We start from the raw sequence: 14,526 nt of genomic DNA on the forward strand, positions 1-14,526 counted from the left end.
GGGTAAGGTGACAGGGAAGGTTCTAGAACAATCAGGAACTTTCTGGAAACAATTAAGTTAGACAGGCTGATTAGAACACCTGCAGGTAATCAAGAAGCTGCTAGAATCAATTAAGGCAGACTAATAAGGGCACCTGGGTTTAAAAAGGAGCTCACTTCAGTTTGTGATGCATGTGCGAGGAGCTGGGAGCAAGAGGCGCAAGAAGCTGAGAGTGAGAAGGCGTACTACTGGAACACGGAGAAGTACAAGCATTATTAGTCATCAGGAGGAAGGTCTTGTGGTGAGAATAAAGAAGGTGCTGGGAGGAGGCCATGGGGAAGTAGCCCAGGGAGTTGTAGCTGTCACGCAGCTGTTACAGGAGCCACTGTAGACAGCTGCAATCCACAGGGCCCTGGGCTGGAACCTGGAGTAGAGGGCGGGCCCAGGTTCCCCCCATCCCCCACAACTCCCTACTTGATACCGGAGGAGTTGACCTGGACTGTGGGTTCATGAAAACGGCCAAACTGAGGGCTGACGTGAATCTCCGAGGTGAGCAAATCTGCCAATAAGCACAAGACCCACCAAGGTAGAGGAGGAACTTTGTCATGGTAGCTATTATACCTAAACCAATATTCTATTATTGATTCAGATTATATATCAATTTTCATTCACTTTAAGAGTAAATATATGAAGTAAATTATTTTAGAATATTTAACACGCACCCCCCCACACACACACACAAAATGCCAGTATTATGAAATGTTAATATATTAATCTACCTACCTTAATTGAGCTAGGGTAACGGCTAATATATTTCACAGCAACCCAACCTCTGGAATGGGGATCACCTAAGAATTCTACATGATTGCTTTCTACATATCCATCCAAGTCATATGTCACATATTGTCCATTAAGAGGATCAGGACAAAGTATGCCAGGCCATCTTTAAAAATAAAAAAAATTGAGACACTTAGAAACGTGTATTTTGAAACAGTTATTAATACTTCAGTTACCACCAAATATTTAAGTTTCTTCCTATCTGCAATACCTAAAGTGTCTAGCATATTTTAGTGTGCTATAAATAATAAATATAATAGTAACAATAGTTTTGTCACAAAGGTCAGATAAACGCATACGCCAATATCTGGTGATCCTAAAGACTGTAAATTGTACCAGTTTAGTTCTTTGTTTCATTTAGGTTCCTAGACACCTTGTGTAGTTCTGGGGTAAGAGATCACCTTCAGGTCTTCTTTGTTTGAAACTGTCCTGGCCAACTTGTCAAATATAATTATAAAAAATATAAGAGGAACGTGAAAGAGACAGATAGTAAATCTCCATTCTTATCTGCCTGCAGTATCAGATTTCAAACTACAATTGTCCTGATGAACATTTGAATTTATTGGGTTCCTCCTCCATGCTATGGTTTTGAAAAAGCTTCTCATTAGCACTGAAAATCTGCATGCCATGTTACTTTGATTCATTACACACGCAAAAGTCTCACTTCCTTTCATTCAAGGTAGAGATGACCTGATATTTGTTCAGTGTGACAAAAAAAATGGTGGTAAGGTACTTGTATTAAGAGACTGAGAAACACCCATCATAAGAAGCACGGGAAACATGGCTGTGAAACAATTATTTTTTATTCATCCCATGATAACCTCTTTGTGTATATACAATTAAAGAAAAATGTTAAAAAGCAAAATTTTAAAAAGCAACAAAACTGAGAAATGGAAAGAACTCCTTCCTTTATCCACATTGTGATGGACTGTGAAGACCCCACCATAGAATTGGCAGGAAGAGTGTTAACCTTCTACTTCAGGAAGGAAACAGCTTCTTGCAACAGTGCAAACAGACTCAAGAGAAAGGACTGTGACTTAGGGCCATGTGACTGGCTGTCAGGACTATATAAAGCAGGGCTCTAGGCTCAGACTCGGGGAGGCCAGGGAAATGAGAAATGTATTGTGTGGTGCTCTCCAGAGAGACAGCAGAAGGACAGCTGTTGGCTGTATAGCATCAGCCAAGGGTCTAGAATAGTCTTAGAAGAAATACCTGCGAACAAGAGGATATGATGTGAGACATGGGAAACCCTTATGCTGACCCTTGTGTCACTCTGAGGCTAGGAAAAGAGCCAATTAAACTTGGGAAGCCCGATACAAGGCTGAACAGTTAAACAGATTTTGATAACTCATAATCAGACCCCAGAAGTGTACATTTTTATTTAGAACTATCATTTTGTGATATGTGGTTAACCCAAAGGTATGGAAGGGTAAACTGAGGCACGCACACCCAAGGAAGAATACAATGACCCTCTTACAACAAACACTTATCCGACCCAAGTACTATCCCTCAAGCCAAAAAGCACAATGACCAGAATCTGCCACTTTTACTCCTAATGAGTAATGCACTGCAAACAATTCTACTGAAATCAACCAGACCACTTACAGAGTGAGGTACTATTTTGTATGAGTGAAGGTAACTGACTCAAGCCTTAAGTAAAGAGATGCCCTTTACATTATGCACTGAAGGTCAATGGACTTGGACTTCACTGGACCAACAGTGGAAGGAAATTCCAGAGCAAAAGACCCCTCCTGTGCAAACACCGAGGTTCACATTTAGGGTTTTGTCAGCTACCGAACCTAAATGGATCTCAACTATTGTGATAGTGCATAGATAAGTAGTCTCTGGGGTAGCCAGGAACCAAACAATATGAATATTTATAGATTTTAAAAAAATCAACTGAAGCAAATCAATAACATAAGTACAAAATGTTGCATATGAAAATTATCATTAAAAATGAACTATAAAGGATTTTTGAAAAACTGAACTTTTGCTCTTTTTTTCTTCTTTATGATTCATAAAAGTCAAATGATTTGTCTTTTTTTTTTAAGCTTAGAAATATCAGAAATGTCAATACTGGTCTTCTATAGCTTAGTGTAAAGAACTGTGCAACCCCGATGTGGCCCTTGGGCCAAAAAGTTTGCCCACCCCTGGTCTAGGAACTTAAACTGCTCAGCTTTTTCTCTCTTGGCTTTTATGATGCTTTCACTTCACTATTTCTCCAAGATCCGAGTCTTCCAGGTCAGACAATAACTGAATTTCTAATAAAAAACAAGCCAAATTTAAAAAAAAACAACTAAAACTATACCTCACACCTTTTAAGCCTTCTTTATACATCAAAAAAGCAATATAGAAAGATCCACATCACAGTGGAAATATTTCAATCTTCTCACCAAAGAAAGACAGATAAATGTACTTCTAGCTGCTGTAGCTACCTGGGACTCCAGCAATGCCAAGCATCAACAACAGCTTGAGTGGGGGGGTGGAGGGTGAGAAAACCTGGATTTGTGCTGGAAATGGCCCACCTGTTGATCACTTTAGATAAGCTATTACCAGCAGGACAGTGGGGTGGGAGGAGGTATTGTTTCATGATTTCTGTGTGTATATAAAGTCTGCTGCAGTTTCCACGGTAAACATCTGATGAAGTGAGCTGTAGCTCACGAAAGCTCATGCTCAAATAAATTGGTTAGTCTCTAAGGTGCCACAAGTACTCCTTTTCTTTTTGCGAATACAGACTAACACGGCTGTTCCTCTGAAGCTTGAGATTGTGAATCTCACTAATAAAGGGCTCACACTCCCCTCCAGAGAGGAAGCTACTATCATCTTCCCCACTTTCTCTGGGTAGTTCCATCTATACAGCAACATATCATCTTATCTGGATGGATCTTTACTAAGGCTATCAAGTGATTTAAAAAATTGTGATTAATCGCACACTTAAAGAAATTGCAATTAATCACACGATTAATCGCACTGTTAAATAATAGAATTCCATTTATTTAAATATTTTGGATATTTTCTACATTTTCAAATACATTGATTACATTGCCAACTCTGTCCACAAATCTATTCATGGAACACCATCACAGGACCTAATCACATCAGCCACACTATCTGAGGCTCGTTCACCTGCACATCTACCAATGTGATATATGCCATCATGTAACAATGCCCCTCTGCCATGTACAATGGCCAAACTGTACAGTCTCTACGTAAAAGAATAAATGGACAAAAATCAGATGTCAAGAACTATAACATTAAAAAACCAGTTGGAGAACACTTCAATCTCCCTGGTCACTCGATTACAGACCTAAAAAAGTCGCAATATTACAACAAAAAACCTTCAAAAACAGACTCCAACGAGAGACTGCTGAATTGGAATTAATTTGCAAACTGTACACCATTAAATTAGGCTTGAATAAAGTCTGGGAGCGGATGGGTCATTACACAAAGTAAAACTATTTCCCCATGCTTATTCCCCCCCCCCGCACTGTTACTCACACCTTCTTGTCAACTGTTGGAAATGGGCCATCCTGATTATCACCACAAAAGGTTGGTTTTTTTTTCTCCTGCTGATAATAACTCACCTTAATTGATCACTCTCTTTATAGTGTGTATGGTAACACCCATTTTTTCCATGTTCTCTGTGTATATATATCTTCCTACTGTATTTTCCACCGCATGCATCCGATGAAGTGGGTTTTAGCCCATGCTCAAATAAATTTGTTAGTCTAAGGTGCCACAAGTACTCCTTGTTCTTTTTATTGATTTCAGTGACAACACAGAACAAAGAGTACAGTACTCACTTTATATTTATTTTTTATTAAAAATATTTGTGCTGTAAAAAAATTATTTTTGATTCATCTTATACAAGTATTGTAATGCAATCTCTTCATCATGAAAGTTGGACTTACAAATTTAGAATTACGTAGAAAAAAGAACTGCACTCAAAAACAAAACCATGTAAAACAGAGCCTACAAGTCCACTCAGTCCTACTTCTTGTTCAGCCAGACACTCAGACAAATAAGTTTTTTTTTTTTTTTACATTTGCAGGAAATAATGCTGCCCGCTTCTAGTTTACAATGTCACTTGAAAGCTAGAACAGGCGTTCACATGGCACTGTTGTAGCCAACATCGCAAGATATTTACATGCCAGATGCGCTAAAGATTCATATGTCCCTTCATGCTTCAACTATCATTCCAGAGGACATACATCCATGCTCATGACGAGTTCTGCTCAATAATGATCCAAAACAGTGCAGACCGACACACGTTCACTTTCATCATCTGAGTCAGATGCCACCAGCAGAAGGTTGATTTTCTTTTTTGATGGTTTGGGTTCTGTAGTTTCTGCATTGGAGTGTTGCTCTTTTAAGACTTCTAAAAGCATGCTCCACACCTCGTCCCTCTCACATTTTGGAAGGCACTTCAGATTAAACTTTGGGTCGAGTGCTACAGCTAGCTTTAGAAAGCTCATGTTGGTACCTTCTTTGCGTTTTGTCAAATCTGCAGTGGAAGTGTTTTTAAACTGAACAACCAGCATGTGCTGGGTCATCATCGCAGACTGCTGTAACATGAAACATATGGCAGAATGTGGATAAAACAGAGTAGGGGACATACTATTCTCCCCCACAAGGAGCTCAGTCAAAATTTAATAAACGCATTATTTTTTTAATGAGTGTCATCAGCATAGAAGCATGTCCTCTGGAATGGTGGCCAAAGCATGAAGGGACATATGAATATTTAGCATATCTGGTATGTAAATACCTTGCAATACCAGCTACAAAAGTGCCATGCAAACACCTGTTGTCACTTTCAGGTGACATTGTAAATAAGAAGCAGTCAGCATTATCTCCCATAAATGTAAACAATCTTGTTTGTTTTAGCGATTGGCTGAACAAGAAGTAGGACTGAGCAAACTTGTAGTTATGTAACAAAAAAAACCCCCCAAATCTACATTTGTTAGTTGCACTTTCATTATGAAGATTCCATTACGGTACTTGTATGAGGTGAATTGAAAAATACTATTTTTTTATCATTTTTACAGTGCAAATATTTATAATAAAAATATAAAATGAGCCCTGTACACTTTGTTATAATTGAAATCAATATATTTGAATATATTGAATATTTCAATATAATTGAAATCAATATATTTGAAAATGTAGAAAAACATCCCAAAATACTTAATCAATCTCAATTGGTAGTCTGTTTAACAGTGCAATTAAAACTGTGATTAATCACAATTAATTTTTTTGAGTTAACTGCGACTAATCGACAGCCCTAATCTCTACTTAACTCGTTCTCGTGCAGGACTCTACCTGGCCAGACATCAAGAATACAAAGGCAGAGCATTATATAGTTCCAATGAAAAGGAGACATAGCACTGAGTCATCTGCACACAGATGGCACTGCTTCTCTCTCTGTATCCTTATATACACATTCAACAGAATGGACAGTAGAGCCCTAATATTCCCTACATGAGAAAGCTTCTGGAGCAGATAAGCAACTGTTCAGCAGTCACTTTTGTTCAAGCAGTCATCTTCAAAAGGCAGGAATGGAGCCACTGAAGTGCAACTCCATCCACTCTCCTCCAGATCCACAGATGAGTCAGCTTTATCTCCTGACCAGTGATCTGAAAGGCTGATCAAGTCTAAAATACTTAAGGTGGACAACTAGCCTTTTACACTACTAGACTATCAGCCAATGAAAGTACCACAGTCTCCACACAATTCCTAGAACTAAAGACAGGTATTAAGGATCAACAGTCTTCTCGAACTTTTAAACAGTCTTTTAAAGTTTTGCCACAACTTTAAAAAAGGAAGGTTAGAAACTGCCCACATCAAGAAGAAAAGGAGTACTTGAGACTAACACGGCTGTTACTCTGAAACCACATCAAGAAATGATTTCTGGAAAAAGGGATGAATAAGCATTTCTTCAAGGAAATCCCAACCCTGACCCTCTCACAGGGAAGCATTATCAATCTTTGCCAGAAAATTTCCCAGTGTCCCCACTTGCCTTTACTGTGAGTTGCCTGAGGTTGCAGATTACAAGTGTTCACATGCTTCCAAAACCACAGTAAGCAAAACAGGTTGAAATTCAATCAGATGTCACACTGCATTTGCTTCCATCTGACAGGACTCTCATATTATAGAACAGAAAACTCTAATCCACACACACTGATTTTAACCAAAATGTATGTGAGAAGTCCTCAGAGCAAGATGTCAATTTTATTTTCAATTGTAGGAGCCCAGATTCACTACACAGAACAGTTTCATCGACTGGTGCAGCCTATCAAAGTGATGTTTCTTTATGTTAAATAAAAATGTAATAGAACTGTGCGGAAATGTAAATAGAGAATAGGTTATGGAGCATAAATTTAGGCTTGTCAATAGTGAGGCCTTCTAAACTGTAGATGAAATAAAGTGAGATATTTCAGAGGCAAGTTAGAGATAAATTGGTACATAATCCCAGGTCATATAACATGCTTGGGCCTAACTGGTTTTAACAAGAGTTTTAAACAAAATGTGAATGTTTTGGAAGAATGCTGTCTACATTGACAGATATTGGAATTGCATTTACACAGATGTTAATTATATTTAGTATTAAATAGCTAGTGAGGGAGAAGAAGGTATTTTAATTACGGAAGCAGAAATACAGATATGGTAAAAAGCAAGCTTAATGCTAATTAATTAAAGGGTGTTGTTATAACTGATTATAAAAAGGGCAGTATGCTAATTTTAGATTAGCGTGCTCATCCACAATCAAAATACCATTAGAGAAAGAGATTATATACCATTCTTCTTATCCAAGAGCTGATCACCCCTGGATGCACCATTTCATCTTAGAATGTAAATATAAAATGCAGTATGTGGTTTTACCATAATGTCGGTTTGCCTTAATGAATTAATTTTAAATAAAGTTTTTAATTTTATCACTTATTTCATTCAGTCCTCCATTACATTAAATTTATCTGTAACTGTCCCAGAGACTCAAATCTAAGCAATTTAATTTAGTTATTGGTATTATTTATATTTAAAATACTAATTGAAAACATTTAAGTCAAAGATTACACTAGAAACATTTGGTAGAGAAGAAAAGATTTTGGCCTTCATAGAAAAAGACGTCAAGCTTTTCCCTTGCAGTAATCTTGTAGCAAGACTTCAACTTTTTAGAACAGGAACCTTTCATCTCTCTCTGTTGCACACTAACTTACACCAAAGTGACATACGAGAAGCCATAACACTTAGAAGCCATAACAGTCAAGGAAGCAGTACCATGTTTGGCTAGGCTATTAACATGGTGGCCTACTACTGTGCCTAATTAGGGTTGCCAAGTGTCCGTTTTTCGACTGGAACGTCTGGTCGAAAGGGAAACTGGCAGCTTCCAGCAGCCTCCACCACTGGGGGGGGGAGGGCTTAGCAGCTGCTGCTCTTCTTTCCCCCAGCCTGAGGGAGAGAACTGAATGACTCCAGGACCGGGCTCCAAAGTAGGTACTGATGCCATCCAGGGGTGTGTGTTTGTGTTAACTTGTCTGCCCCTGTCCTGCCCTGCTGTGCCCCAATTTCCCCACCCCAGCCCCTTGCTCTGGGGACCAACCCCACCCCGCTATGCCCTGATTTCCCCACCCCGACCCCTCACTCCAGGGATGGTCCCCCACCCAGCCCCTCACTCCCAGGATGGGCCCTCCTATCCCACTGTGCCCCAATTTCCCCACCCCACTCCCTCGCTCCACGGACTGATCCCTGCCGTGTCCCTATTGGCAAGTGGGCAGGCTCCGTGTCAGCTCCTCCCAGCCCAGCTCTGCAGGGGGCTAGTGAGTCCCGGGGGATTGGGAAGCGAGCGATGGAGGGGGGGAAAGGTGGGGTGGGAACTCAGAGGAAGAGGTGTGGCACGGGCGGGGCTTCAGGGAAGGGGCAGGGGGAGGGTGTTCAGTTTTCAGGGATTAGAAAATTGGCAACCCTATGTGCCTTAGAAATCTGACACCCAACCAAAGGTGAAAAAGGAAATGTGAAAGTAGAGCAAAAAATGCTAGCACAATACAGTAGCATTTCTTTTTCAAGAAATGGATTCTACAACGATTTGTATCCCAAAGAAGTCCCAGTGAGTTTTATATTTCCTGTTTTTCCTCCTTATATAGCTTCCCCTCTCTCTCTCTCTTCTTTCCCTCTTTTATTTTTTCCCCTTTTGCTCTCCTTTTTCTAGTATCTGGCAGCAATTAATGTGCTGTGCCATTTTATACACAAACACATATTATACACACATAAAATTAAGGTGAAGTGTCCCCCGTAAATTGAAATGAAATTGAGATGAACATCTGAACACAAGTGAAATGACTGAGCCAATACTTAGAAAATTCACTATTTGCCTTGCCATATTTTGGTAGACAAAAATGTGTAATCTAACTTCAATACATTGCCCTAGAACTCATAAAAATGGTACTTCAGGCTAACTACTAGTGCTGTTAACAGTCCAAAGAACAGCCAAAAAAAGAGCAAGATAGACATGCTTTTTCAAAAAAATGAATTCAAGCAGATTCCTGCTATGTGTTAAGGTAAAAACCTGGTATTTGACACTCTTTATAAAGGGCCAAATTCTGCCCTTTATCTCACCCAAGCAATCACATTAGGCTGTATATTTGGCCCTTAGCATACAGGGAAGACAATCTCCCAATCCAGATACCTGAGCTGGGCATTATAGAACACTGTGAAGAAAATGAGGAGAAACTCTCCTCTCCTACCCCACCACCCCAAAAGTGTACAGCAGAGTTGCTCCACAGATGCTAATTTAAAAGCAGAGTCCAAAAGTTCTTTGATGCTGACAACGCTGGAGACTGTATCAAATTCCAGGAAACTCCTTCCTGAGATAGAGTTCAAGGAGGCCTTCCAAATGTTTTAATGTTATGGCAGCAAAGTCAAGACAGAGAAAAATCTCTTGACTGTTGCTTTTACTCAGGCACTGTAGATGGTCATTGATGACTGACATTATGATGCTACAAGCAACACAGAGTTTGAGGCCTATCTCTAGACCCAAGAATCTCCCATGGCCCAACTGAACAGCCCAAAGGTGCAAGACTCTAGAAGGAGCCCACAAGGTCACTGACAACAGGAAAAAAAAAAAGCTACTCAACGTATGAGCAACAAGAAATAAAATCCTAATGGGAAAGGACAAACAACAGAACTGACAAAGAAAGCTTTCAGGACACTCACTGCTCCTTCAGTGGTCGGAATGAAGCAAGGAGAAGTTGTGGCTATGGTCCATTTTATAACTCCATGTCTGAGTGTGTAGAACACAGAGGTGAAAGTAAGCCGGTACAGCATACTGGTAAGAAAGTGGCCGCCGGTACTGGCTGGTATATGGCTGATGTTAAAGTGTTGCTGTGTACCGGCAGGGCCGCTTACGGGGGGGGGGAAAGGGGCAGCTGCCCTTGGGCCCTTTAAATCACCGCCGGAGCCCTGGGCGGCGTGGGCTGGGCAGCGCTGAAGGTCTGGCTGTGGGAGTCTGCCCCCCAGAGCCTCCCCTTGCCCAGGACCCCGGCCGCTCTGTGTACCACTAAGTCCTTTAAGTTACTTTCACCTCTGGTAGAACAATAAAGGACACACATGTAGCACCAACAATTAGTACTTGCTAGAAATTTCCAAGCTTGGGAACCAGAAGCATTCCTCTTCCTAAAGTGGGGAACTATATACACAATCCTCAAAAGAGAAACTAACTAATTTTGCCTCATATAAAATTTTTCCCATTTGTGTTTACTCGCTTCTCCAGATCACTAAGTAAATATAAAAAGAAATATAAGAAAAATAAGTAAATATATTAAACACTAGGTTTAGTACAGAACCTAGCACACCGCTATTAAACTCTCTTCATATTGATAGCTCACTTTTTATTCCTATTGTTTGCTTTTTGTCTCTTGGCCAGTTTCTAATCCATGCTAGAACTTTACCTCTCAATCTGTGACTACTTAAGGTATGTCTACACTACGAAATTAGGTCGAATTTATAGAAGTAGGTTTTTTAGAAATCGTTTTTATATAGTCGATTGTGTGTGTCCCCACACAAAATGCTGTAAGTGCATTAACTCAGCAGAGTGCTTCCACAGTACCAAGGCTAGCGTCGACTTCCGGAGTGTTGCACTGTGGGTAGCTATCCCACAGTTCCCGCAGTCTCCGCCGCCCATTGGAATTCTGGGTTGAGATCCCAATGCCTGATGGGGCAAAAAACATTGTCACGGGTGGTTCTGGGTACATGTCATCAGGCCCTCTCTCCGTGAAAGCAACTACAGACAATCATTTTGTGCCTTTTTTCCTGAGTTACCCGTGCAGACGCCATATCACGACAAGCATGGAGCCCGCTCAGCTCACTGTCACCGTATGTCTCCTGTATGCTGGCAGATGCGGTACTGCATTGCTACACAGCAGCAGCAACCCATTGCCTTGTGGTAGCATACAGTGCAATAGGCCTGAAAACCATCGTCATCATGTCCGAGGTGCTCCTGGCCGCCTCGGTAAGGTCGGTCAGGAGCACCTGGGCAGATATGAGTGCAGGGACTAAATTAGGAGTGACTTGACCAGGTCATTCTCTTTAGGACTGCAGGCAGTCCTATTGTACCATCTTCTGTCGGGCAGGCAGGAGATGAGGATGGCTTGCAGTCCTACTGCATCGTCTGCTGCCAGCCAAAGATGTAAAAGATAGATGGAGTGGATCAAAACAAGAAATAGACCAGATTTGGTTTGTATTGATTTGCTCCCCCCTCCCTCCTTCCCTCCATGAAATCAACGGCCGACAATCATTTTGGTGAGGTCTGTCAGGGGCACCTTGAAAACTTTAATGGAGATTCGGTCCTGCCTGAAATACCAGAGGGAGGGATAGCTTAGTGGTTGAGCATTAGCCTGCTAAATGAAGGGGTTTGAGTTCAATCCTTGAGGGGGCCATTCTGTGTGACAGTTGTTTTTGTTTCTCCTTGATGTAAAGCCACCCCCTTTGTTGATTTTAATTCCCTGTAAGCCATGTCGTCAGTCGCCCCTCCCTCTGTCAGAGCAACGGCAGACAATCGTTCCGCGCCTTTTTTCTGTGCAGACGCCATACCACGGCAAGCATGAAGCCCGCTCAGATCACTTTGGCAATTAGGAGCACATTAAACACCATGTGTATTATCCAGCAGTATATGCAGCACCAGAACCTGGCAAAGCGAAACCGGGCAAGTAGGTGACGACAGCGCAGTGAGGAGAGTGATGAGGACATGGACACAGACTTCTCTCAAAGCACGGGCCCTGGGAATATGGGCATCATGGTGCTCATTGGGCAGGTTCATGCCGTGGAATGCCAATTCTGGGCCCGGGAAACAAGCACAGACTGGTGGGATCGCATAGTGTTGCGGGTCTGGGATGATTCCCAGTGGCTGCGAAACTTTCGTATGCGTAAGGGCACTTTCATGGAACTTTGTGACTTGCTTTCCCCCGCCCTGAAGTGCATGAATACCAAGATGAGAGCAGTCCTCACAGTTGAGAAGCGAGTGGCAATAGCCCTGTGGAAGCTTGCAACTCCAGACAGCTACCGGTCAGTCGGGAATCAATTTGGAGTGGGCAAATCTACTGTGGGGGCTGCTGTGATGCAAGTAGCCAACACAATCAAAGATCTGCTGATATCAAGGGTAGTGACCCTGGGAAATGTGCAGGTCATAGTGGATGGCTTTGCTGCAATGGGATTCCCTAACTATGGTGGGGCCATAGACGGAACCCATATCCCTATCTTGGCACCGGGACAACAAGCCGGCGAGTGCATAAACCGCAAGGGGTACTTTTCAATAGTGCTGCAAGCACTGGTGGATCACAAGGGACGTTTCACCAACATCAATGTGGGATGGCCGGGAAAGATACATGACGCTCGCATCTTCAGGAACTCTGCTCTGTTTCAAAAGCTGCAGGAAGGGACTTTATTCCCAGACCAGAAAATAACCGTTGGGGATGTTGAAATGCCTATGGTTATCTTTGGGGACCCAGCCTACCCCTTACTGCCATGGCTCACGAAGCCGTACACAGGCAGCCTAGACAGTAGTCAGGAGCTGTTCAACTACAGGCTGAGCAAGTGCAGAATGGTGGTAGAATATACATTTAGACGTTTAAAATGCGCTGGCGCAGTTTACTGACTCGTTTAGACCTCAGCGAAACCAATATTCCCACTGTTATTACAGCTCGCTGTGCGTTCCACAATATCTGTGAGTGTAAGGGGGAGATGTTTATGGCACGGTGGGAGGTTGAGGCAAGTCGCCTGGCTGCTGGTTACACGCAGCCAGACACCAGGGCGGTTAGAAGAGCACAGGAGGGTGCGGTGCGCATCAGAGAAGCTTTGAAAAACCAGTTTCATGACTGGCCAGGCTATGGTGTGAGAGTTGTGTTTGTTTCTCCTTGATGAAACCCCCCACCCCTTGGTTCACTCTACTTCCCTGTAAGCTAACCACCCTCCCCTCCTCCCTTTGATCAATGCTTGCAGAGGTAATAAAGTTATTGTTGCTTCACATTTATGCATTCTTTATTAATTAATCACACAAATAGGGGGATAACTGCCAAAATAGCCCGGGAGGGGTGGTGGTGGAGGGAAGCACCGGGTGGGGCGGTGGAGGAGCCACACATCACTTTAAAAGTTTAAAACTTTAAAACTTATTGAATGCCAGCCTTCTGTTGCTTGGGCAATCCTCTGGGGTGGAGTGGCTGGGTGGCCGGAGGCCCCGCACCCCACCGCATTCTTGGGCGTCTGAGTGAGGAGGCTATGGAACTTGGGCTGGATGGTGGTTGGTTACGCAGGGGCTGTAGTGGCGGTCTGTGCTCCAGCTGCGTTTTCTGCAGCTCAACCATATGCTGGAGCATATTAGTTTGATCCTCCAGCAGCCTCAGCATTGAATCCTGCCTCCACCTTTCAGCTTCAGCCCTCTCTTCAGCCCGCCACCTCTCCTCCTGGTCATTTTGTGCTTTCCTGCACTCTGACATGTCTGCCTCCACACATTCGTCTGTGCTCTGTCAGTGTGGGAGGACAGCCTGAGCTCAGAGAACATTTCATTGTGAGTGCATTTTTTTTTGCCTTCTAATCTTCGCTAGCCTCTGGGAAGGAGACCACATGAAGAAGGAGAAGATCCTGTGATCCTTGAAACACATGCAGCTGGTGGAGGTGGTATTTAAAAAGACATTTTACAGAACAATGGGTACACTCTTTCACGAAAAACCTTGCTGTTAACATTACATACATAGCACATGTGCTTTCGTTCCAAGGTCGCATTTTGCCTCCCCGCACCGTGTGGCTAGCCCCTCTCCCCTCCCCGTGGCTAACGGCGCGGAACATTTCTGTTCAGCCACAGGCAAAAAGCCCAGCAGGAACGGGCACCTCTGAATGTCCCCTTAAGAAAAGCACCCTATTTCAACCAGGTGACCATGAATGATATCACTCTCCTGAGGATAACACAGAGAGAAAGAACGGATGTTGTTTGAACGCCAGAAAACAACACTGCAATGCTTTGTTCTACAATGATTCCCGAGCATGTGCTACTGGCCTGGAGTGGTAAAGTGTCCTACCATGTTGGATGGAATAAGGCTGTCCTCCCTAGAAACCTTTTGCAAAGGCTTTGGGAGTACATCCAGGAGAGCCGCAAATGCCAGGGCAAATTAATCATTAAACATGCTTGCTTTTAAACCATGTATAGTATTTTAAAAGGTACACTCACCA

At 42.6% G+C, this 14,526-nt stretch overlaps 1 protein-coding gene across 1 annotated transcript in view; it reads right to left on the reverse strand.

The window, feature by feature from the left end:
* Positions 1-14,526, reverse strand: part of ZCWPW2 (zinc finger CW-type and PWWP domain containing 2) — a 134,655-nt gene that overhangs the window by 88,463 nt on the left and 31,666 nt on the right. Inside the window, exon 4 of the mRNA XM_073329663.1 lies at positions 763-922. Within this exon, the coding sequence (XP_073185764.1) occupies positions 763-922 (160 nt within the window). The remainder of the gene's footprint in view (positions 1-762; positions 923-14,526) is intronic.

Source organism: Lepidochelys kempii, chromosome 2 (assembly GCF_965140265.1).
Source record: "Lepidochelys kempii isolate rLepKem1 chromosome 2, rLepKem1.hap2, whole genome shotgun sequence".
Taxonomy (NCBI): Eukaryota; Metazoa; Chordata; order Testudines; family Cheloniidae; genus Lepidochelys; species Lepidochelys kempii.